General features: G+C 43.3%; 1 protein-coding gene and 1 non-coding gene across 5 annotated transcripts; both read left to right on the forward strand.

Annotated features, from left to right (window-relative positions):
- Position 1: 1 nt before the first annotated feature.
- On the forward strand, positions 2 to 24336 carry Qtrt2 (queuine tRNA-ribosyltransferase accessory subunit 2). Of its 4 annotated transcripts, none has more exons than XM_041673034.1 (10): positions 2 to 71; positions 179 to 309; positions 6277 to 6497; positions 6965 to 7020; positions 9207 to 9283; positions 10984 to 11196; positions 16475 to 16674; positions 19085 to 19236; positions 20674 to 20791; positions 22404 to 24336. In XM_041673034.1, exons 3-10 carry the CDS (start codon positions 6298 to 6300, stop codon positions 22633 to 22635), a joined length of 1248 nt encoding a protein of 415 aa, XP_041528968.1. In that variant the 5' UTR covers positions 2 to 71; positions 179 to 309; positions 6277 to 6297; the 3' UTR covers positions 22636 to 24336. The 4 variants fall into 4 exon arrangements, with proteins under 4 accessions (XP_041528968.1, XP_041528969.1, XP_041528967.1 ...); XM_041673035.1 differs by having other exon boundaries at positions 179 to 271; XM_041673033.1 differs by lacking the exon at positions 179 to 309 and having other exon boundaries at positions 29 to 71.
- LOC121462097 lies at positions 3405 to 3537 on the forward strand. Its single transcript, XR_005976268.1, has one exon. It is a non-coding gene; the product is annotated as a small nucleolar RNA SNORA84 (small nucleolar RNA).
- Positions 24337 to 26248: the final 1912 nt, after the last annotated feature.

A 26248-nucleotide genomic window follows, 5' to 3' on the forward strand; every position in this document is an offset into this window, starting at 1 on the left:
CGAGCGGAACACGTGTTATCTCCGGCAAGGAGTTTAAGGGTCCTGGCGGTACGGAGTGTTGTAATCCACGGGTGAGTGTCTCTTTTCCTTAATGAGAGCGGGTGAGTCGCACTCATTTTCTTGCTTGCATTTCCGTCTTACTCCCACCTTGTTATTTCCTGATTTCCTGTTGGTCTAGGCTTCCGCCCGCTCCGAGTCTCCTCAGTGAGATTGCCGGACATACACATCTTAGAGAGAAAGGGGCCTCTTTTCTCCCGGTCCCTGTCCGAGGGTGAGCTGCTCAGCCGGAAGTTTTTCTGAATTTACCAGGTACTTGAGAAGGCATAAAAACAGTAAGGTCTAAAGCTCCAATGATGGCTAACGGAACTAAGAGAAAACTGAACCTCAATAGCCAAGCCTGGATGTTGTGAGGAACAGTTCACTGAAGGTGTATGTACTTTCCAGGCGGGTCAGAAATTTAGAACTGGAGATTTGGACCCAGCTACTTGTTGGCCATTGAGTTTACTGCTAACAAAAATGGAACCCCCCCCCCCAAAACCAACCAGGATACTGAGTCCTGTATGTAAAAACAAAGAGCTTTTATTCTTACACAAGTTTGCAAACTCGGTCTCTCCGTGTGTCCAACGTATTGGAGGGATCGGAGAGCCCCAAGCTCAGTTAGAGTTGGGTTTTTATAGTGGTAGGGGGTGAGGGATTTCTAACGTTTAGACCCCTGATATTCTGACATTTGTCTAGCAGTGTCTTGGTGAAAAGCAATGGGTGTGTTCCAACAGATGTTGGAACATTAGGAATTCCCTTTGGATGTTCTCTTCCAGGGTGGTGCCTGGGTAGACTCAGTTTGTTGTCTCAGGTATTGCCTTGGGGTAAGCTACTGAGACTCAGACCTCTATATAGAGCTTGTCTAGGCTGGGTCCTATAGAACCTACACCCTGGGAGTATGGTAATGATTGAAAAATCAGTGTGTGCAGACATTGTACCAGGAAATGTAAACCAAACTTTAACTTGGGAATATGCTAAGGAAGGCCGTGCCCCTATATCCTAGCTTCTGTCCTCTAACAGAGGAAAGAAGGTGGCTGAACAGGTGTGTGACATGGAGACCTTACTCTGTCACAACAGCGGGTCATTTGGAAGAGTTAGTTTCATGGCTGTTCTTTGGGAGAGCTGCCCATCTTTTCCTGAAAGAAATGCCGAGTTCAGAGAGGTGACCATAATATAGTATGTGTCCATTTAGAAAGGCTATAGGGCAGTGTGGTTCTCAACCATCCTAATGCTGAGACCCTTTACACAGTTCCCCACGTTGTGATGACCCCCAATTATCAATTTTTTTTGTTGCTACTTCTTAACTAATTTTGTTACTTCAATGAAACATAATGTAAATATCTGTGTTTTCTGATGGTCTTAGGCAATCCCTGTGAGTCATTTGCCCCTCCCCCCCCCAGGGGTCACAACCCACAGGTTGAGAACCATTGCTATAGAGACTGGGATAATGGATTAGAGGTGAAGGAGGGAGATAGGAAAAAGCAATAACACTGTAGCAAAATGGGTAATATCACAGTTAAGATGGAAACGTTTCATGTGCTGCTTGACAAATTGAGTTTCTCCTAAGCCTATGTTATGGTCTCTATAAGGAGACTTCTGTAGTTTCAGGACCAGCTCTGGTAACTACCTTCGTCGGTGTTCTATTGTTGTGAAGAGACACCATAACCAAAGAAGCTTTTACAAAAGAAAGCCTACAGTTTGAGAGTTTTAAACCATTTACATCATAGCAGGCACACTGCAGCAGTAGCTGAGGGCTTTGGAACCTCAGAGCACACCCCCAGTGACGTACTCCCTCCAGCCACACCCCACCTCATTCCTAATCCTTGCAGATAGGGCTACTCCCTGGTGACGAAGCATTCAAATGTGTGAGCCTATAGGGGCCATTCTTATTCAAACCGTGACAGTGACTTTGTTAACGTCACTTAACTAATTTATAGGAGGCCGGAGAGAATAGGCTCTGTTGGATATGGTATGAGGGTTAATGGAGTTAATGTATAAAGCACAACAGTAAATACCTAATAAATGTAGCTACTGCTGATGTTAGGCCTTTTGATGGATGAGATTAGTCTAGCTTTGTTGTGATCAATAACATTCAGACTTACCATTTGCCCTCCCCTCCCCCCAGACAGCGTCTCATTATGTATCCCTGTCTGGCCTGAAACTCGCAGAGATTTGACAGCCTCTCTGTTTCTCAGGTGCTGGGATTAAAGACGTGTGCCACCACTTTCTGCTGGATATTTTTTCTTTTCTTTTTTAGAGTTACTTTTATTTTCTGTGTGTGACTCTTTTTGCCTGCACACATGTATGTGCATCACAAGCATGCATGGCACCCTCAAATGAGAAAAAGAAACCCAGCTGGAACTGCAGTTACAGGCTTATAAGTGGCATTGGGTCCTCTGCACAGATAACAAGTGCTCCGAACCACTGAACCGATGCCCCAGCCCCGCATTTTCTATTTTTGATATGCTTTTTTTTAACCTTCATGGGATAATTGAAATTTTCTTTAAACTTCTGGATTCCTTTCAAACATGTTTGGATATTGTATATTCTGTCATTCATTTCCTTGATGACTATTTCCAGACTTAACACGTGTACCTAATAAAGTTTAGAATTGTCAGTATATTTCTCCCCCTACCAAATAGTGTAAAAATTTGAAGTATTTAGAATATTATAGCATCCATCATCTGTGAGTCAGTGCAGTGCGTCATGTTGTTCAGAAGTCCTTCATAGTTGGTTTCTGTGCTTGTATAACTGTTGACGCTGTATGGAAGATGGAGGTCCTTCACAGTTTGTTTCTGTACATGTGTAACTGTTGACGCTGTATGGAGAAGATGGAGGTCCTTCATAGTTTGTTTCTGTACATGTATAACTGTTGACGCTGTATGGAGAAGATGGAGGTCCTTCATAGTTGGTTTCTGCACATGTGTAAATGTTGACGCTGTATGGAGATGATGAAGGAAATATGCCCCCTCCCCGAAGTCTGATCATCTATCTGAGCTTGCTGCATTCAGTTACCAAATTTGGGACATCTTTCCATAAAGACAATCTATTCAAGAGGCATTTAAAAATTCTTTCTCTCCTGACAGATGCAGGAGAATGGCACTAACTAGCAGTTGCTAGGGCAGGGTGTTGTCAGTTTCCCTACAGGCTCAGGGTTCCTCCGAAAGACCTCCAGAAACTTTATCTGTGGGAGTGAGAGGAAAAAGACAAAACCGGCAACAGAAGAGATTCACAGTGAGTGCAAAGGGAGGGGACGGTGATAAAGCCAGTAGAACCGCTTGGTGTTGTGGAGACATTAGTCTGCATCGTCAACTTTGTTTGTGTTACTGGTTTATGTCACTCCCAAATTGTGTTTTAAAAACTATGCCTTGTAGTTGCTGGAGGCTGTTGTGTAGGTACAGCTTTCTTGTGGATACAACGGGCCAGAGAAATCCTGTGATTTATGCATGGGAGCTGTTTCTTCTCAGCAGCTGCCATAGCCCGGTCATTGGTACATTATTTAAGACAAACAAAAAGAGGTCAAAAATCAAAACCCATATACGTCAGTGTATATTTATGTCTATATTATATGCATTAATTCATAATAAAGACTTGTATATAAAAATGTTACAATTAGGAAAACATATCTAATATTGGACAGTGAATGAAGATAGGAAGTATTGCTTCTTCTAGCTCTGAAAATAAATCTGTTTGTGTTTTAAATGTTGATTTCTGGCTAAGGTGCATTTTCTAGGGCCAGTAATATGGTTCAGTGCGTAAAGGTGCTTGCCAAAGCGTACCTATGACCTGAGTTTGATTTTTGAGACCCTGCGTGGTAGAAGGAGGAACTGAGTTCTTCAGGCTATGCACTAATGTCCACACTGAGCTGTAGTATACATTTGCATGTGTTCATGTACTTGCATGTATACACACACGCACGCGCGAATAAATGTGATAAAATAGTGCTGTCTTTTTTTCATTTTTGTTTCTTTTTCTATTTTGTTTCTTTTGTTGTTGTTGTTTTTCAAGACAGGGTTTCTCTCTAGTTTTTGGAGCCTGTCCTGGAACTAGCTCTTGTAGACCAGGCTGGCCTCGAACTCACAGCGATCCGCCTGCCTCTGCCTCCCGAGCGCTAGGATTAAAGACTTGTGCCACCAGTGCTCTGCTCCTTTTTATTTCTGGAGACGGGCTCTCACCGTGGAACCCACAGAGCCATGGAGTCACTATCCCCTGCCTCAGCTTGCATCTGGGACTGGGCTTTCACCACCACAACTGGTTTGTCCTTAGATTTCTCCATATTCCATCCATCATCACAAAGCAGACTCACTGACAATATGCAGTTACCTTTTTGAAATCATATTCTATTTTCTTGTAAGTTTAACCATCCCAGCTAAAGAACTGTATCACACAAAAGTCAATCTCTGCGTCTAAGAACTGGTGGCTGTCTTCAGAGGGCTGGTGTTTTAAACTGCATCTCAATGCCATATAGGGCTGAGAAGATGAATCAGTGTGTGTTTGCTCTGCAAGCATGAGGACCTGGGTTTGGGTCTCCAGCACCCATGGAAATGCCTGACATGGCCATTATGCACCTGTATGTAGCTCCCCACTGGGGTGCTGAACAGGTGGATCCTGGGGAGTTGGGGTTCCTTGCTGGCCTCATACAGTCAAATGCACACAATCTTGGCCTGCTCCAAATGACAAGTAGTGATGAAATGTAGTGTTTATAAAATGTTGATATGTCCAGTGACATTTAAATTTTAAAAAGTGTGTGCTTGTCTGTGTGTAGGTGCTGTGACACATATGTGGAGGTCAAAGGTCAACTCTGTAGAGTAAGTTCTGTTCTTCCCCCTTTACAAGGGAGATTAAACCTAGGTTGGCAAACTTGGCAGAAAGCACCTTTACCCACTGAGCCATCCATCTCCCTAGCCCTCCTGTGCATCTTAAAAGCTCATAACTTTTCACACTGAGTACTAATTATTTAACAACATGCTATAAATAATGTTTTCTGTTGTTTTTTTCAAATCCTCTTGGTGTATCTATAGAAGTTAGAAAGAGTATCTGTATTTTTTTCTTAAAAAGTTTTACCTTTCCCATTATGAAATCACTCATAGATCACTTACATGCTCACATGGTTTCTCATCTTGATATGAACGAACTGGAATACAATCCCACTTTGCAGATAATCTGTTACTTTATGCTGGTCAGTCTATGATGTATATTCATTATACTGTTTTGGAATCTTTTTTATTGAACAACACTAATAGAAGGGAAAAATATTGCTTAATATTTTCTCAAGTTGGAGAAAGAAATGTGGTTCAAATTAGTAAGTAACATGTGCTCTAAAGAGTATGGTCCTCCCTTGCATGTTTTCAAGGCAGAGTGACCTCACGTGCCTTTCTTTGACAATTAACCTTTCTTTTTCTTTTCTTTTGTCTGTTTGTTTGGTTTTGGTTTTTCAAGACAGGGTTTCTGTGTGGCTCTGGAGCCTGCCATGAACTAGTTCTGTAGACCAGGCTGGCCTCGAACTCACAGAGATCCTCCTGCCTCTGCCTCCCGAGTGTCTGGATTAAAGGAATGCATCACCACCGCCAGGCTAATTTCTATTTCAGGCCTTTCATTTGCTTTGTTTCATCAGCTTCTACAAAAGCACGTGCACATGTGCAAGCACGCACACACACACACTCATAGACAGTTAATAAAATGAAGCATGATTAATAAAAACTCAGATAGATATTGGAGTTCAACCTGAAGACCAGAAAAAAAGCAGCCAGTCACTGGCTCTTACTCTGCCTCAGTCTGAAATGGCGGTCCTGCCTCCAGGAGTCTCAGAATGAGACTGAGGCTGAGAGCTGCCTCCTCCGTTTTGTACTGGGATTAAAGGCGTGCACCGCCCGCCCATGCACTGTGGCTGCTAGTGTGGCTCCTGGGATTAAAGGTGTGTACTTTCACTGCCTGGTCTGTAAGGCTGACCAGTGGGGCTGTTTGTCTCTCCGATCTTCAGGCAAGCTCTGTTTATTAAAATACAAATGAAATGTTAATGCGTGTCAAACTTACTGTTACCATTTTGTTATGGGACTTTGGAGAAAGAATCCTGGTCCTTTTTTACACCTTGTCCTGATCCTGATCAGACAGAAAGATGTGAGCTGGAGGTAACAGACACGCAGCCATTCATTTATGTGCATATTGCTTTCTTTGCAAAGTACTTAGCCTTTCGATGCCAAGAATTGCCTTCTAAATTTAATGCTGATTTCTTCTCAGAACCTGGAAGAATCCCTAAAGATGAAGCTGAGTCTCGTCAAAGTCGTTAATGGCTGCCGTCTAGGAAAAATACAAAACCTGGGCAAAGCAGGGGACTGCACAGTGGACATTCCAGGCTGTCTTCTCTATACCAGGACTGGCTCTGCCCCACACCTGACACATCACACACTGCATAATATCCATGGGGTCCCAGCCATGGTCCAGCTCACACTGTCAACCTTGTGAGTGCTGAACCTAATCATTCAGGTATCCAGCCCTTAGATGCAGCAGAGAGGAAGGTTTCTTTTCTTTCTTCTTTTTTCTCACATGCATAGTTTATAGATTTTAAAGATGAAATCAGAAAAACTGTTTAATTGAAACTGTTGTATGACAAGTGACTGAGTTATTGTGTTAATAGTGATTTTAAAAGGACAAGAAAATGGAAGGAAATCCAGATGTTCTGAAGCAGTTGTTTTGTCTATGTTTCTTTTGTACCCCTGGCAAATTGTATACCTTCATTTTAACTAACTAACCCAGCCCTGCTGGTTGCACATCTTGAAAAGCGATGTGTTTTGTTGTTGAGGGTGGCATTCACTGTCGTGTAGTTTATTTGGGTGAGGAGAAGAGAGAGTTTTTGGTGCTGTACAGAGTAGCTAAAGAGTGATCCATTTCCATTGCTATGCTGTGCATTTTTCTGTTTTTCTTACAGAGCAGAACATCATGAGGTCTTGGCAGAATATAAAAAAGGAGTCGGAAGCTTTATAGGTAACGACTATTTAAATCACGTGTATATGTGATTTGTGATGTGTCAGTTTGGAGTTTGTTGGTCCTGCTGACTTAACTGTGACTCATACATGTTCTTCTTTTTAAATAATTGTCTTTGGCGAAGCATTGGGGATTGAAGGTTCAGTGGAAAACACATGATTCTTAATGCTTTGTAGAGTCAGGGTTATATACATATATTATAACAGATCACAGGGGGCATATAACCTGCTCTGGGTACATAAGAAAGGGGTCAGAATAAAGAATTCTTGAAGAAGATAAGGAGGTGTCTGGTTGGATTAGGTGTTAGCCAGTGGTTACGGTAAATGGGTGGGGCCAATGCTCCAAAGACTAGAGCACAGAGCATAGGATACATAGACTCCAGAGCACACTAGAGCACAGACCATAGGATACATACACTCCAGAGCACACTAGAGCACAGACCATAGGATACATACACTCCAGAGCACACTAGAGCACAGACCATAGGATACATACACTCCAGAGCTCACTAGAGCACAGACCATAGGATACATACACTCCAGAGCACAGACCATAGGATACATACACTCCAGAGCTCCTGCATGAGCCTCATTCATGTGTTCTGATGGGTTAGTATCTTTTGTTCCGGAAGTAGAACTTTATGTGCAGATGTGTGTGCCCATTTATTTAGTTTGAGGAAAACCTTAGTTGTAGCAGCTGTGGAACCGGGTCTTCTGTGGACCACTTTCTCCTTAGTTCCCCCAACATCTAGGCTTTGTTAAGTAAATGGCTCCTGTATCCTTGGTCATCCATCTTCTCTTTAGAAGGAAGCTTCATGGTGCCTTGATCGCTCAGAAGAGGGGGTTCTGAAATCTCAGTCTCCATAAGCTGAGAACAGTTGCAATCACCAGCTTTTGTTTAACTCTGTGAAGCTGTGATTCTTTGCCTGTCTAAAACACCTGATGGTCTAATAAAGAGCTGAATGGCCAACAGTGAGGCGGGGCTGGCAGGCAGAGAACAAATAGGAGGAACAATCTGGAAGAAGGAGCAGCAAGAGAATAAGGAGAGAAAAATGTAGGTAGCCAGCCACCCAGCCAGCCATGGAGTATGGGTGAAAGTAAGGTGTACAGAAATAGAGAAAGATAAAAGCCCAGAGGCAAAAGATAGATGGGATAATTTAAGATATAAGAGAAGCTTGTTAGAAACAAGCCAAACAAAGGCTGGGCATTTGTAAGTAAGAATAAGATTCTGTGTGATTATGTGGGAGCTGGGTGATGGGCCCGCCCCAAAAGAGCCAGGAGTAAAGAGCAAAAACAGCAAGCTTCAGAGTCTACTGCCCATGGCTCGCGTGCACTTGCCAGAGATCATCGTAATGACTGAAGCTTAGCAAATGAGGTGGGACACCGCCGGGGCTGTTAACTTTTTAAATTTGTTTCTTTCTCCTTTTTTAAGTGAAATCCTATGGGAAATGTGGAGTACCATATGAATTTAAGTATCCATGGTTTACTAATCATTTTTTTAAAAGTATTTTATGTGTCTGGATGTTTTGTCTGCATGTGTGTGTGTGCACCACGTGCAAGCTTACTGGCCTTAGAAGTCAGAAGACCATGTTAGATCCCCTGGAGCCTGAGTTACAGGTGGCTGTTGTATGAGGCCATTTGTGTGTTCCCAGCCACCCAGACTCCCAAAATAACCACACAGAAACTATATTAATTGATTACTGCTTGGCTAATTACTTAAGCATATTGCTAGCTAACTCTTACATCTAGAATTAACCCATCTCCATTTTATATTTTACTGAAGCAGAGGTCCCAGACAAGCACTGCTTGCTTGCTTGATCGGCATGGCTCGTTTAGCCTGTGATGGCACTACCACAGTGAGCTGGGTCCTCCAACATCAGTCAGTGATCAGGGAATGCCTTATAGGCTTGTCCACATTCCAGTGTCATGGATGCCATTTCTCAATTGAATTTTCTCTTGTGTATTTCTAGGTTTGTGTCATGTTTGTATCGTGTGGATCTTTACATTTAATTCTTTTGGGTTGGAAGGTCTCAAATAATTTTCTTCCTTTCCCAGGCCTTCTATAAATCCAAGATGAGGTTCCAGCTGTTCGATGAGATTAGAGTTGCTTCATCTACCAGCATGTGCTGGCATGCCAGAAAGCTTTTTCCCACAGCACTCTGAATGGGTCTTTTTGTGTCTACACAGGCATGCCAGAATCTCTCTTCTACTGCTCCCTGCACGATCCAGTCAGCCCCGGCCCATCTGGTTATGTAACAAATAAGGTACGTTCTCAGCCTGGTCCCCGGGACCTCAAATGCTCCACGATTCCTTCATGCCCTCTGTATGTGGTCAGGATTTAACAGAGTGTGAGGGTTTAGAAAGACTGAGGAGGGCTGCTTGAAGATGAGTTAAGTTGGGCAACAGATCCTCAGCATTTCTGTGTTGGGAACACTGAGAGCAGTGGTCCTCAGCCTGTGGGCCTCAAACAACCCTTCCACAGGGGTCGCATATCAGATATCTGCATTACGATTCGTAACAGTAGCAAAATGACACTTACGAAGTAGCAACAAAAATAATTTTATGGTTGGGGGATACCATTAACATGAGGAACTGTATGAAAGGGTTACAGCATTAGGAAGGTTGAGAACCACTGGCTTAGAGAGTAGAAGAAGGTCAAGTACCTGCCAAATGGGAAATTGCTGAGAGGAGAGTAATGCAGTCTTTGGATGTGACGTTGTGCGTGTGATTCTTTCACTCCGGGAAGAGCAGGAGAGTTGCCGGTGAGTTATGAAGGTGTACCCTGTAGCATGGAGCCTCGGTCAGTACTGCTGCTGGTAGATCAGGATTGAAAGGCTGGATCTCTAGTCAGAGGTTGTAGCGAGTGGAGAATGGTATCTGAAGCTCTGTTTGCCCCACGCCTTCATACAACATTGGGCCAGGCTCAGTGCTCACCACTGCCTGGCAACCACAGTCACTTCCTCCTGATGTATTTTCATTTTCAAGGCTGGCTTTTGGTTTGGTGTGGTGTGGTTTGTTTTTTCCTTTCGAGACAGGGTTTCTCTCTATCTTAGGCTGTATGTAGAGCAGACTGGCCTTGAACTCACAGAGATCTATTGTGATATTTTGATTGTATTCTGACACATAAAGTTTGCTTAGAGTCAGAGAGGGTGGAGCCAGCCTCCAGCCGACCGTAGAGGTTTGGAGGACTGGAGAGAGAGACACGATCTCAACCCTTTTGGATGAGAAACAAGAGGTAGGAAGTAGCTGGTGGCTGTTCATCTGCCTCTTTGATCTTTCAGGTTTTTAATCCCAATTTCTGACTCCTGGTTTTTATTGATAAGATTAATTAAATTAATGCTTCAGAGATCTGTCTGCCTCTGCCTCCCAAGTATGGAGGTTAAAGTGTATTGCTACTACCACTTGGCATGAATACTGTTTTCAATTGAGCTTCTGATTTTTAATTAGAACTTGTTTAAAATGATATGTTTTATTCGTGTAGATATAAATTGCTGCAGGAGCTTAGAGGAGGGAACCATGAATTGTGTCCAGGACATCTAAAGTGCATGCATTAGCGGAGGGAATATGAAAACTCTGTTCCCTCGAGGATGCATACAGAATATCTTAGCCAGACAGGGAGGTAGGAGGAAGCTAGGAAGCTAAAATAGACTGTGGTGGGAGTTTGGAAGGCCTCAGAGTCTAGTTCCGTGGGCTTGAGTCGGGGGAGGAGATAGGGAGAACTGCACCAGAGAGGCGTGGTGAAGAAGTCTCTGGGGATAGTTCAGGAGTTGGATTGCTTGACCACTGAAAGATGTTCTCAGGGCCATAAGTCCTTAGAAAAAGTGTGGTGAATCTCTTACTCACCTGTCCAGGGTCCTGAGTTGTCTCCTCTCTGCAGCTGTTAGGAATCGCCATGTCCCGCTTTCCTGGTTCCTTTTTATGTTCATGTTACTCTTGGTAATTCCTCATCTCTTGCTCCACGCAGTCTGTGTCTGTGTGGGGTTTTGGAGGTCGAGTGGAAATGACCGTTTCCAAGTTCATGGCCATTCAGGAGGCCCTGCAGCCGGACTGGTTCCAGTGCCTCTCAGATGGCGAGGCATCTTTTGCAGAAGCAACTTCCATAAAAAGGGCCAGGAAGTCTGTGGACCGGTCCCTTCAGTTCCTGGACAGCTGTTTGCAACTACAGGAAGAGTCTGAGGTGAGGCCGCCCGCTAGCTGCTCTGGAAACGCTCGCCTCCCTTCTGCATCTTTGCGCCTTAGCTGTTCTCCGCCTGCTTCCCTGCTCACTTTTTTGTCTCTTTCCTGTTTTTCTTTGCTGATCCTGGGAAGTTCCTTCTCCAGGATTCCATGGTGGGTTCTTTTCACTGTGCCATACATTGTCCCCAAACTGCCTTCCCTTGGTTTTCATTATTTGGTGAGCAGTTTTGAACATGTATATACTGTCAGTTTCCTTCTACTCGCCGTGAGAGTTATAACTCCATACATCCTGGACTGTAGCTGAGTTGCATTAGAATGTTCAGGTCTGGGCAGCTGGACTCCTGGTCTCGTTTCCTCAGACCTAGTCACCCTCAATACTTAGCTTGGCCTATGGCATTCACCAAGTTCCTCGGCCTAGGAGTTTACACTTTAGATTTACTGATCATGCACGTTACTGACCGGTTGTCTACCTCCTTCCTCCTGTCTCTGTAAACACGCCTCAGATCTGTCCCTTCTCACACCTGCTGTTGTACCCGTCTCTTGGGTTCGTGGTTACCTCTGAGCTGTTTTAGCTGCTTCTGCTCTCGTTTCTGTCTGGTCTTCATCTTTGCTTTCCAGAAGATGCCTGTGTAAAGCACGGATGAGCCACTGCCTCCTTTGCTAAGGAATCCAGTGTTTCTTCACTTCTCACTGTCTGCTGTCACCTGCCCTGCTCATCATGGACTATGTACCCTGTGATGGCCGTCTGCTCATGACTATGTACCCTGTGATGACCGTCTGCTCATCATGACTATGTACCCTGTGATGGCCGTCTGCTCATCATGACTATGTACCCTGTGATGGCCGTCTGCTCATCATGACTATGTACCCTGTGATGACCGTCTGCTCATGACTGTGTACCCTGTGATGGCCGTCTGCTCATGACTGTGTACCCTGTGATGGCCGTCTGCTCATGACTATGTACCCTGTGACTGGCCGTCTGCTCTCTAGGAATGACTTCAGTTCCTTGAAGCATTCGCTGTTTCACTTTGGGCCACCTATCTTCCCTGGGATTATCCTTTCATCTCCAGGCATAGTCCCTCTCTGGCTTCCACCAGGTCCATTTATTCACTCACCAATTTATGGAACTTCCCTGACTCTTCCGGGAACCTCCCATCATCCTTTGTTACCCCTTTAATACGCGTGTGCTGTGCTGTAGCCCAACCATACCATACCACACCAGTTTCTTTACGCATTTGCTTTTATTAAGCTATAGTTTCCATAAACTCTGCTTTTGCATGCTGGTTTTGTATCTGTATCGTATCACAGAGCGTCTGACATACCGTGAGCCCGTAGTGAAGTGTTGTGACGAGCTGATAAAGATGAGGCTGTACCAGTAAATTGCAGCATTTGTGAGCACGGTTAGTGAGCTGGCGAAGGAGGCAGGGAAGCAAAGGGACTGATCAGGCCGACTTGGTGCTCATTCCTGTTGCCAGCACTCAGCACGTGGGACGTGAGGCAGAAGTCAGGGCCAGTAAGTGTTGGGCACCTTTCTGACCTTTCTGTATCCTGAGTGCTCATGTCTTGACATTGCTAATAGTGCCTCCTTTCTTAAGTGTTCCATTTTAAACAGTACAGTAAGTACACAGCCAAACTGCTCGTGTCCATGAACAGGAGATTCCTACACAAAACTGTGGTAGTGGTGTGAAGGGGCAGGCCTGTCCACCGTCTGCTCTGTGCATGCAAACATCTTTTCTTGGGATTCCTTTCTGGATCATGCTCTTTCTTTTGTTGTTGGTGGTGGTTGTTTGCTTGATTATTTTTTGTTTCTTTTTGTCTTTTGAGATAAGGTTTCTCTGTGTAGCCCTGACTATCCTGGAACATGTTCTGTAAACCAGTCTGACTTTGAACTCAGAGATTCGCCTGCCTCTGCTTCCCAAATGCTTGGGATTAAACGTGTGTGCCACCACTGCCTGGCTATGAATCTTCTTCTTTATACCATTCAGTACTGAAGCTCTGCCACGTTCTGTTTTGGCCATTTTTTTTTATTTCTCAGATAATCCCTAGGATGGGTGTACTAAAATAAATAAAACCCAGGGCTACAGGAAGGGAGTTGTCTTTTAGCTTTATCTGCTATGGAAGCGGAAAAAGGAAGTGGTGGCATTCTGCCCAGCATCTACTGAATTAGTCAGGCTTTTTTTGATTAGGAGACTTTTTTAATAACTTTTTTTTCCTTAGGAGTTATAGGTCTACTTAAATTGTTTATCTGGTCTTGATTTAATTTTGGTATGTGGTATCCAGAAAATTGTCCAATTTTGTAGAGTACAGGGTTTTGAAGTATGACCTAATGAGTCTCTGGATTTCCACAATGTCTGTTATGTCCCCATTTTCATTTCTGATTTTTTTGTTTTGTTTTGTCTTCTTAATTTGGATATTCTCTGCCTTTTGGTTAGTTTGCACAAGGGTTTGTCTGTCTTGGTGATTTTTCTCAAAGAATCAACACTTTGTTTCATTGATTATTTGTATTGTTCTTTGTTTCTATTTTATCGATTTCTGCCCTCAGCTTGTTTCCTCTTGTCTGCTCCTCGTGGGTGAGTCTGCTTCTTTTTGTTCTAGAGCTTTCAGGTGGCTGCTAAACCAATAGTATGAGATTTCTCCAGCTTCTTTATGCGGAACTTAGTGTTTTGAGCTTCCTTCTTAACAATGCTTTCATTGTGTCCCATAAGTTTGGGTATGTTGTGCCTTCATTTTTGAATTCTAGGAAGTCTATGGTTTCTTTCTTTATTTCTTCCTTGACCCAGTGGTGATTCAATTGAGCGTTTTTCAGTTTCCGTGAGTTGTTGGGTTTCTGTCCAGCCGGTAAGCCCCAAAGAAATTACACAGAAGTCTATATAAGTTATAAACTGATTGGCCCATTAGCTCAGGCTTCTTATTACCTCTTATAACTTATATTAACCCATTATTTTTATCTATGTTAGCCAAATGGCTCGGTACCTTTTGCAGTGGGGTAGGTCACATCCTGCTTCTTCAGTGTCTAGACAGGACTGGGGAAGAAAGGGCTTCCTCCTTCCCAGAATTCTCCTGTTTTCATTGCCCCACCTCTACTTCCTGTCTGGTTGTCCCACCTAAACTTTCTACCTGGCTACTGGCCAATCAGCATTTATTTAAAGCATAATTGACAGAATACAGAATTGTCCTGCACCACATGAGTTTGTAGGCTTTCTGCAGTTAATGTTGCTATTGAATTCTAACTTTAAGCCTTGGTAATCCAATAAAATACAGGAGATTATTTTGTATTTGTTGAGATTTGCTTTGTGACTGACTCTGGTTTATTTATTTTATTTATTTATTTATTTATTTATTTATTTATTTATTTTTGATTTTTTTCGAGACAGGGTTTCTCCGTAGTTTTTGGTTCCTGTCCTGGAACTAGCTCTTGTAGACCAGGCTGGCCTCGAACTCACAGAGATCCGCCTGCCTCTGTCTCCCGAGTGCTGGGATTAAAGGCGTGCACCACCACTGCCCAGCTTCTGTGGTTAATTTTAGAGACAGTTCCATGAGGTGCCATATATTCTTTTGTGTTTGGGCGAAGTGGTCTATAGATATCTGTTAAGTCCATTTGAGTCATAACATCCATTAGATCCCTTACTTCTCTGTTAATTTTTTGTCTGGCAGAATCTTGTTTTTTCCATCTATGGTGATTGAAAGTTTTGTTGGCTGTAGTAGTCTGGCATCTGTGGTCTCTTAGTGTCTGCAAAACATCTCTCTAGGACCTTCTGGTTTTTGGTCTCCATTGAGAAGTTGGGTCTAATTCTGATAGGTCTGTGTTTATATGTTACTTGGCATTTTTCCTTTATAGCACTTAGTATTCTTTCTTTATTCTGCATGTTTAGTGCTTTGATTATTTTGTGGCGAGGGGGACTTTTTTGTTGTTGTTCAGTCTATTTGGTATTCTGTAAGCTTCTTGTATCTTTATAGGCATGTCCTTTAGGTTGGGAAAGTTTTCTTCTATGATTTGTTGAATATATTTTCTGTGTCTTTGAGCTGGACTTTGTCTCTTTCTTCTGTCCCTATTATTCTTAGGTTTGTTCTGTTCATGGTGTCCCAGATTTATGTTAAGAATTTGTTGAATTTAAGATTTTCTCTATTGTATCTTCAACCCTGAGTTCCTCTCTTCCACTTCTTGTATTCTGTTGGTTATGTTTGCATCTCTAAGTCCTGTTCTCTTACTCAGATTTTCCATTTCCAGAATTCCCTCAGTTTGTGTTTTCTTGATTGCCTCTATTTCAAGTTTCAAGTCTTGAACTGCTTCCTTCACTTGTTTGTTTCTTTGTTTTTTTGTTTTGGGGTTTCTTAAAGGATTTACTGATTTCCAATTTTTTTTTTTTGTCTTTTCCTCCCACTTCTTTAAGAGAATTTTTCATTTCCTTTTAAGGGCCTCTATCATCTCATAAAGCTATTTTTAAGGTCATTTTCTGCTTCATCTGCATTGGGATGTTCAGATCCTGCTGTTGTTGAACCACTAGGTTCTGATAGTGCCGTATTGCTCTTGATGTTATTGGATGTATTCTTACACTGCTGTTTACCCATCTGAGTTTGGGATAATTATAGGTATGGGTGTTGATTCTTGTGATGTCTTTATTAGATGGTCTTTTGTTCTTTATTGTCTTTGTACTGAATGGCCATGGGTTCCGGGAATTGGCTAGTTGTCCGGTTGAGTAGGTTGTCTCAGCTGAGGTTTGTGAGGGTTTGGATGCCTAGTTGTAGCATGTATTTCAGTTCTTCTGGCTAGTGTGGGCTTTACTTGTGCCTATGGGGTCTGTTCTTCCAACTGGTGTGGGTTTTGCCTGTGCCTGTTCTATCTGGTGTGGGTGGCACAGGTGCCAATAGGGTCTGCTGATGTTGCTGGAGAGGGCTGTTTGCAGGGAGACTGCTTTTCTTCCAAATGATATGGGTGGTGCTTGTGCCTTTAGGGGCTGCTGATCTTGGTAGGGGTGGTTGTCCAGGTGATGATGGGCTGGGTGGGTTTGGGCAGCGGAGTGGGTCTTATAGGTTATAGTGTCCAATGGTGGCGGCAGTGGTAGAGCAGCCCTCCCACAGGACTCTTAGCTGTTGCCTGGCTGCTAGCAAAACCTCTTTTTACAGTGTGTTCATTAGAGCCCTAAAGGTTCTTAGAGTGCACATCTATAGTACTTTCAAAGACCTCTTTCTTCTGTCTGTTGGACTTCGATGAAAAATTCACGCAAACAGGTCTTGGGTTCTTGTAATGGTTAAAGGCGTTCAATTCTTTCTTCTCTCAGGTCCTTCAGAAAAGTGTGATCATTGGAGTGATTGAAGGTGGAGATGTGATGGAAGAGAGGTTGAGGTCCGCACGAGAGACAGCCAAGCGGCCTGTGGGGGGCTTCCTTCTGGACGGCTTTCAAGGGAATCCAACAGTCACAGAAACCAGGCTGCACTTGCTGTCGTCAGTCACTGCAGAGCTGCCAGAGGACAAACCAAGGCCAGTGCTGGGTTAGGATGTAGGCCAGCCTCGTGAGAGGTGACAGGGGTGCTGGTGACGGTGTGATGTGGTCTACACAGGGCGCTTTCCATGTCTTGGTTCTTCCTGTCTTATTCTCGGCCAGCTGGGCAGTTTTCTTCGAAGCTGCTCTCCTGGTTTCAGGGAGAATTGGCATGAGATGAGTTTGATTATTATAACCGAGAACAAATGTGTCTCTCATTCTGTGTCCTCTCATCCTTGAGGCAAATACAGACACTCCTTTTTATTTGTTGTGACATGGTACCTGGAGACAGGTGTAAAGTCATGTGCCATTCTCGTTTAAGTCAAGGCATGTTGAAGTCCGTATGCTTAGTCGCATGAGGATATGCTCTGTTAGTAAGGACCTTCGAGAAGTTTCTGCTTTTGTGGCAAGCAGTGAGTGGTGGTGTTTTGTTTTTTGAATTGATGAAGCTCATAGGGTTGGTTCTTTTGAATACTGCAGTGGTAACAGAGATGAGAGGCTAGTCTGGATTTCAGAGCAGCTGATGCCATACTAGTACCTAAATTTTCTTAATGTATTTATTTTTACTTCTGTGGAATCTTGTGTAGTCCAGGCTGGCCTCAAACTTGCTATGAATCTTCTGACCTCTGCCTCCCGAGTGCTGGGATTACAGGCGTGTGCCATTGCTCCGGCGCTGGGGATGGAGCCCAGAGCTTTGTGAATGTTAGCCAAGCACTTGACCAGCTGAGCTATAGCCTGCATTTTCCTGCTTTATTAAATATACAGACGCCAAAACCAAAAACCATAGGTGACCCTAAAGGTCATGACATTGGATGAAATAAAGCAGGCTCAGAAAGAGGGCGCCTGTGTGTGACCTCACTCTTGTCGGGTCTGAAAATGTCCCTCTCCTTGAAGTTGAGCTCTCAGAGGTGGGGGCGAGCAGGAGCATGGAGGTGGGTAAGATGCTGCCCAAAGGATATGTACTTCCAGCTAAATCAGAGGGGTAAATGCCATGGGTTTGTTGTGTAGTCTGATGAATTAAGTATTGTCACCAGGAAAACAGTAATTGTATGAGATTTGTTATTTGGCTAGATTGACCCATTTCATGTCTACAAATTCCAAAATACATTGTTTGTGAAAAATACATACAATTTTATATGTCAGTTTTAAAAAGTTTTCTGTTTAGTCTTATATCCTTAATGTGAATATTCTTGCTTTTTAACCAGTGATATATTGGGAAATTTGGCTCTGAGATGCTATTTAATTTTCAAGGCTATTAAACAGGACATGTGTAATCTTAGTACTTTTTGAGAGCCTAATATAATTGTGTGCCTGCATCATAGAGACAGCTTAGTGACTGATACCTGTGTACTTGGGTGTGAAGATTCCCTAGAACACGTTCTCACAGCCATCGTGTGCATATACAGACACACACACATTCAGGCACACACACATGCGCGCCCCAGTTTTTAGCATCCCCCCCTTCCCTGCTACAGATGAATAGCTCAGCGTGAGCTTTTCTAGTCATTTTCTGCACTTTGTTGTGCTAAGTCTTCACAGATGTCTCTTTCTGAATTTGAAAGCTGGGATTGTTTTTCTGTAAGTGTGTAAAATGCCAGCTTCAGTTGGAGTGGAGTTCTAAAGCCTCACAGGACTGGAAGGAGGCTGTATTCAGGAAAGCTGGCATACATAGAAGGGTTCTGCTTGCTTAGTATTACATAAACGCATTGTTAAAAACTCTTCTAAGAAATCAGAAAGTCTAAAAGCTTCTCTGCCCTGATTCATGGAAAGGTCTGTGGGCAGAAAAACAAACTTTAACAAGAGGAGTAGTTGCAGCTAGCCAGTCCTGATCTCACGCTTCTCCGAGCCTTGCCTTCCTGTCCAAACCCTCTTGAAAATTATTCATGCTCCCAAACTGCCGTAGCCCTTCCCTTAGAAGATACCATTTCATTTCCCAGTGCGGACTTTTCGTTAGCAAAGAAAATACAAAGAAAGTCTTAGATCCTGGTGTGAGTGCTGAAATCCTGAGAACAAGAGGAGCTGTTAAATGAATTTGTAAAATACACTCAAAAATGGAGAAATAAAACAAATTATATTCTTTTAAAAGTATCTATGCAGTGTTTAGATGGGGGGTAAAGTTCAGTCTGTGGCCAGGGAGGTGGACCAGAAAGATGGGAGTGGAAAGAGTTAGAAATGATACTGTTTGCTTTTCCACTGCCTCCTTGGGCCTCATGATGGTTTCGTGGAGCTCTTTATAATGAAGAGCCAGAGAACAGGGTGTAAAGGAACTGCCTAAAGCAACACAGCCATGTCCCTGCCACCCTGAGCTTGAGTTTGGCTGCTGTTTTTCATACGCCCCGTTGATGTGGTAGCGTTTTCTGATTTCTTCGTGGCCATTGACTTACGTTGTTGTCCCAACTGTCTTTCCAGGCTCATCTGCGGAGTCAGCCGGCCCGACGAAGTGCTCGATTGTATTGAAAGAGGAGTGGACCTGTTTGAGAGTTTTTTTCCATATCAAGTGACTGAGCGGGGTTGTGCCCTGACTTTCACCTTTGATTGCCAGCTGAATCCTGAAGAGACATGTGGGTCTTTGACATTCACCTCACTCTTAGCTTTCTCCCATTTCCCATGACTTTTTGGCCCAAGTCACAAATATGTACACATAGCACCAGCCTTTCATAAAGGTCCATCTTGATTTTTTTTTTTCCTTGTGTTCCCTGAGATATTGGCACCTAGGGCAAGGCACTTAATACTACACGTGTAGGTCATCAATATAGATAGGACTTTTGTGGTCTGCAAAAACAAGACCTCCTTTGTTCACAGCTCGGGGGAAAAAAATTCAGGGTAAATCGTAATGAAAATCTAAGGAAAGGAAACCTTTGAGCAGCTTAGGAAAAGTTAATTTATTTTTTTATCCACGAAAGATTTCTTGTCTCCCTCCTGCAAGCCCCATGCAATTAACTCCCAGGGATCTCACTGTCATGGGCTGCTCGTGTCACCTTTGCTTCTCTGAGATCTGAAAGCTGCTTTCTTCTGCTCATATTTCTTTGAAGTGCTGCCGTTTTCTTTTATTGTTATTTCAAAGTCAAGACAAGCAATTTCAGATCCTGATGCACATGGTAGGGAAGAGGACCCACCCAGTCATGGGCCATGGGCTGCTGCCCTGAAGCCTGTCTTCAGGGATGAGTGGCCTGCACAGTCCCCTCCAGCTTCCTTTTCTCCCTCTTACTTTATTTTCAACCCTTTAATCCTATTTGTGTCTGCGTATACTATAAAATCTGTGGAATTTTACCTAGCGAAGAGTTTAAAGAAAGTTGCCAGCTTTTCCCCTAAGTGACCAGGATTTTCCAAAATGCCAGAGCTTTATTGTGTTCCCATCTCAGCACACAGTTGGTGTGAACAATCCCATCCCATAGCATTTTTGTGCTCAGTGCTCGTCTCGGTTTACTAAAATTATTCTAGAACCATCTGGCTATCTGGACCCTCACGGATTGCTCTCATTGCTTTCCTGCTTACCTCTTCTCTACTTCCTGTGTTGGAGCGAGCTGGATTTCTGTTGAAGTTGAAGGACATGCTCCTCCATTAAGCAAGGAGCTCAAGGGTACTGTGGGTTCCTTGGAAGGCCAGAGGTCCCAAACAGAAGACGTAAACTAAAGCCGTGTTCTACGTTAATCTGCTTGGACTGTGTGCTGTCACAAATCCATCGTGATAAGTCATAGGGATACCCCCCACCGCTTTTCTTTTTAAAATCATTCCTTTATGACAAGATTATATATCACATACTTGGATCCATGATTAGCTTGGACTTTTCAGATATCTTCGTTGTCTTGATGGTGTAGATAATAGTCCTTGGCCATCCAGGAATGTACTGCTGTTTGTTTTTTCTTAGGTGATTTCCTTAGATAATTCTAAGAATGGAGTTATAGGGTCAAAGGTTGTGAAATTATAACTAGATTAAAATTTTTCCAGTGTGCACTTCTTATCTGATCGTTCAAGACTTTTTATTGGTTTCTCTTCAGTATTGCAGCAAAATGGAATCCAAGAAGAAATAAAATGCTTGGATCAAATAAAGAAAATTGAAGCAGCTGGGTGCAACCAAGAAATGACATCATTTGAAATTAATCTGAAAGAGAAAAAGTAAGAAATTTTTTGAAGTTTAGGTTTTGATTTCTGACTTTTTAGTTTCGGACGGTCTTAAGTTTATGTAACTGTTCCCTTTTCAGTTTATGACTTCGTAAAATATTTATAGTTGGACATTACTTAGGCCTTCTCAAATATGGTTCCAGAAAACCATTTTTCCTCTGCAGATGACTTCGGGTACTTTGTCTTGTCAGAACACTAAGCTAGATAACTATTGCTTTAGAAAAGCTGTCTGAAAGAAGCTGAATCCATTGCTTGATTTTTTTTTTTTTCCTATTCTGATTACTTTAAGTAACAGCGGAGCAAAATGAGGATTGAGAGTCAGACACAGTGTAGCTTGTACATTGGAAAGAGCTCAAGTCCCCTTGACTATATACAGGTTCTAAATCAGCTATCAGTGAAGAATGAACCGAGGAGGGTCATGGTGGGTTCACCTCTAATCCAGCATGTTGGAAGAGGCAGATGGAGCTCTAAGTTTGAGACCAGCCTTGATCTATTGAGCAAATTCTGGGCCAGCTGGAACTATGTAGGAAATCTTGTCTTAAAAACAAAAGGAATGGAATTGAGTTGTCTTGTAACTTAACATTTGACTAAAAGTGGTAGTCACCAGCCTCAGAACGTGGTTGCTCTGTGAGCATAGCACTAGTGTGTTTGATTTATATAAGAAGATGTTTTAGGAGCTCTGACTTTTCATGGTTATCTAATAACGGAAAGATTGTAAAATTCGTACATCCTGTTTATATCCTATTTCATGATTGTGGGTCTGAAGTGATAACATCTATATCTTTTAATATTTTCTTTAAAGTAGCCAAGACTATTGTCTTTCATATAAATGTTAGGGTGATATATATGCTTATTTTCGGTGCTAGGTTAAAGTTTTGGGGACAAATACCTACTAATGCATTTGATTATATTATCTTGGAAAAGTCATGTACCTTAGTAGGCAATGAAAGGTAACAGAAGTCTAATATTTAGTGTTACCTAAGTATAATATTTAGGTAACAAGTGTAATATCAGGGTTCGATCCTTTTTGCTGTATTAGCTCCTTTAATAACCTCACAGTTCCAGGAGGTGGACTGTTAGTATCTTTGGTTAATGAATGAGAAACACGTGCATAGCTGGATAGTAAACAGCATGCCCAGTTGAGTTATAGAGGCCAGACTCAAGCCTTTAGGCAAGGGATTCCACCAGAGCCCTCCTAAATACGCAGCAGTCGTCTGCATCTGTAAAAGGGTAGTCAGAATGGTCATTGCCAAGAGAAGAGGCAGAGACTGGCTAAACCGGTGGATGTGGTGGCTGCTGACACTAGTGCCCATGAGTGGAGCATCCTCTGCCCGAACACCACGTGCCTTTGCACTGATGAGTGACTATTGTGACTGTCTCAGGCTGCAGACTTGTAAGGTTGTGTCTGTCAGAGCACGCCTTGAGCGGGTACCCAGCGAGACTATTTTTACCTTAGCCATCTCTCCAGTGGAGTAAGTAGCCTGGGTTGTAGATTTCCTTTTTTTGTTTGTTTTTTCGAGACATGCTTTCTCTGTGTATCCCTGGCTACCCAGACCTTAGTTGTCAATTTCTTAGTCTCTTCACTTCTGGATTCTGTCTTTCTCAGGTACCAGGAAGACTTCAGCCCGCTCGTGAGCGGGTGCTCCTGTTACTGCTGTAAGAATCACACTCGCGCATACATCCACCATCTGCTGGTGACCAACGAGCTCCTGGCCGGCGTCCTGCTCATGATGCACAACTTTGAACACTACTTCAGATTTTTCTGCTCCATCCGGGAAGCACTAAAAAGTGACACTCTGGTACAGTTGAAAGAACTCATCCGCAGACAGATGTCTTGAGAATGGGAGAACAAAGAATCCAAGACCTGAGCTTTCAGTGTTGATGGCGGGAATGAAGAGCACCTGCCTCGGACTGCCCATGGCGGTGCGGAGGAAGGCCTGCTGGAGACCTCAGTGGACCAGAATGATATGAACCATGACTTTAAAACTTTCTCAGCTTATTCCACAAGTAGATAGAGATTTGTTTAGTTGAAGACAAGGCATTAGATGTGAGAGAGTTTTGAAAGGATGGTGAGGGTCTAGGAACTGCTGAGATGGGTGGGGGAGAGGCACAGCTGGGGCCTGGAGAGAAACCTGACTGATTCGAACAGGGGGTTTTTGTTTCTCCTCATGCTCTCAGGGACTTTTGGGCAAATGCAGACACGGTTTTAGGGAGAATCTCTAGAATCTTCTTTTTAGGGTTCAGTTTAACTTCAGCATGTTTTGATTTAGTAAAGCAGAATGTCTCCTCCAGGGTCAACTTTTCCTTGTTTAAAAACATGGCAAGACATTCTGGTTGTAAATCATCAGAGTCAAATAATCCAGGCAGACTTTGTCTTGAACATGATCTCTGTTTGGAATTCTTCATGACTTTGAGGACCAGCACTGGTTCACAAACATTGAAAGTAGCCTTCATTCTGCATGTTGTTTGGGTATTTCTGAGGAAATGGAAGGATATCATGAAAGGAATTTTCCAAATCTAGTCCTATCCATCTCTGGGGAAGCTGTAATTTGAATTCTTACTGCAAGCCTTGACCATGCCCCCTCCAGAATTCAGCAGAGTACATAGAGCCTCTCTTCTTCTCAGTTGACTGTTTCACATTGACTTCCTAGTCTTCTCTCCCAGAGTGATTTCTCCTACAGATGGAACCAGCTTTGCTTAGTCCTTCTCCTGGTCAACATTGACGCTCATTTTCCAAGTACTTGCTCTGTTTCCCAGATGAAATCTTTCTTTAGGCTGGCAGTCTGGGAGCCCCTGCACCAAGGCGTGCTGGGTGGGAAGTGACTGGAGTTGTTTTTTTTTTTTTTTTTAATGCATCAGGAAGTTTGGTCTGTGGTTTGCAGAGTTGGTGGTTGGCAGCTGCAGGATCTGAGTCTGGTTGTCCTTCCTGGGTTCTCTTGATTCTATAGTTTTGTTGGTATCATGACAGGGTTTTTGTTTATTTGTTGTTGTTGTGTGTGTGTGCTTTTCTATGTTTATCAGTTTTTCTATAGAATACTCAAAACATGTATATACATGTAATTTTTATAAAAATAACAATTTAAAATCTTTTTTTGAAGATACAAGAAATGCATTTCTTATATTTTATTGGCTTCAATTTTATAATGGGCATTACTGAACATTGTATGTAATAATTATGTAGTTAATTGTATTCTTATGTGTTAGAAACTCAACTTGGTTTTTCCATTTAGTGGTATGATGACTTCTCATGAATGCAAAGGATACTATGGAGACAGTTTGTGTTCTCAGTGATCGCTATTGAATGTATTTTGTACTTGTTTGTGTTTGTATTCTTGGTCAATGCCAAACCCATTATTGAAGGATTACTAGTAAATATCCAAGAATCCATATAAATTTATGAGTTTTATTTATGCCCAAAACACTGAAAATTCTGTTAAACATTGTCCAGGTCCCTGGATCTTTTTCTTATTAGCACATTTGAAAAAATTCTTTTATGTTTTAAATGTATTAAGGGCAATAGCCAATAAACATTTTTAATTAAAAAAAAAAAACAAAAAGCCTCCACTATGTGTTGATTTTTTTGTTAGTGGGAGTAAATTTACTAAAGTATTAAATTTCCATGGTACAGGGACTGTCCTAAAGTTTTCTCGTGGGAAAAAAACTTGCTCCAGATTTTATCATTTAGTATCTAAAGAAATTTCCATGTTGGATTTGAAGGAACGTTACTCAATATACTTTACCGGCCTCTCTACGTTACATGACTGGTGGCCCTCAGGCCATGCTACTTCACACAGTAACAGATGTTCAGCACAGTCTCTGGAGCAGTTGTCGATCCCTGCCTGTGTGTGTTTCCAAATATGTCCTAACTCGTGTGGCGAGGACAGCTCTCAGGCGCTCTCTCCTTCCACCTTGTAGATTCTAGGACTCAGACTCAGACTTGGGCAAGTGCCTTTACTCCCTGAGTCACCGTAGTGGCCCCTTTGGAGCATTGCGTAGCTCAGTGACCCTAGAAGTATGCCTGGGAGGGGCTGTTCTCCCCATGTTGTAAACCAAGGTTCAGTAGAAGGGTGGTTTGGGCTTGCCTGAAAGTCTTCCAGAAATTGTTGCTTCTCAACTGCCGGGTTAAAGTCTCGCTTCCCAGAGTAAAGCACAACTATTCATCTTTGTAGCAAATTCTTAGTTCTGAGTTCTGGCACCTGCCTGTGAGTCCAACACTTCGGAGACAGGGAAGGAAGACGAGTTCAAGACCAGCCTGACCCACATAGCAAGAGCCTGTCTCAATATCTTTCTCTCCATCTCTTCCTCCATTTTATTTTGACTGGTTTCGGAGTTGAGGATACTGAGAGAGTCAACAAAAGAAGCGATGGAACTATCGCAGTGGGAGAGTTGGCCTGGCAGATGTGTCCACAGTACCATGCGATGCCTACAGGTGGCCTGGCAGATGTGTCCACAGTACCATGCAGTGCCTACAGGTGGCCTGGCAGATGTGTCCACAGTCCATTGCGATGCCTACAGGTGGCCTGACAGATGTGTCCACAGTACCATGTGATGCCTACAGGTGGCCTGACAGATGTGTCCACAGTACCATGCAGTGCCTACAGGTGGCCTGGCAGATGTGTCCACAGTCCATTGCGATGCCTACAGGTGGCCTGACAGATGTGTCCACAGTACCATGTGATGCCTACAGGTGGCCTGACAGATGTGTCCACAGTACCATGCGATGCCTACAGGTGGCCTGACAGATGTGTCCACAGTACCCTGTGATACCTACAGGTGGCCTGACAGATGTGTCCACAGTCCATTGCAATGCCTACAGGTGGCCTGACAGATGTGTCCACAGTACCATGTGATGCCTACAGGTGGCCTGGCAGATGTGTCCACAGTACCATGCGATGCCTACAGGTGGCCTGGCAGATGTGTCCACAGTCCATTGCGATGCCTACAGGTGGCCTGACAGATGTGTCCACAGTACCATGTGATGCCTACAGGTGGCCTGACAGATGTGTCCACAGTACCATGTGATGCCTACAGGTGGCCTGGCAGATGTGTCCACAGTACCATGCGATGCCTACAGATGGTCTGGCAGATGTGTCCACATTACCATGCGATGCCTACGGGTGTTCAACATGACTTGTCAGTCAACAGCTGCCGGTCCCACAGCCCTGCACAGCTCGAAACTAGTCACATCCTGAAGATGGCTGAAAGGGTCTGAAGCTGTGAATTACTCAGATTAATGCAGAGGTTTGCTGGCTGGACTTTTGTCAACCAACAAATGAGTTATCTGAAAGAAGGGAACCTTAATTGAGAAAATGCATCCATAAGATCTGGCTGTAAGTCATTGTCTTAATTAATTACTGATTGGGGAGAGCTCGGCCTATTGTCAGCCCATTGTGGATGGGGCCACCCCTGGCCTGGTGGTCCTGGGTTCTATAAGCAAGCAGGCTAAGCAAG

This window comes from Microtus oregoni, unplaced genomic scaffold (genome assembly GCF_018167655.1).
Source record: "Microtus oregoni isolate MIOR12 unplaced genomic scaffold, Mior012 000023F_ref0000262, whole genome shotgun sequence".
NCBI lineage: Eukaryota > Metazoa > Chordata > Mammalia > Rodentia > Cricetidae > Microtus > Microtus oregoni.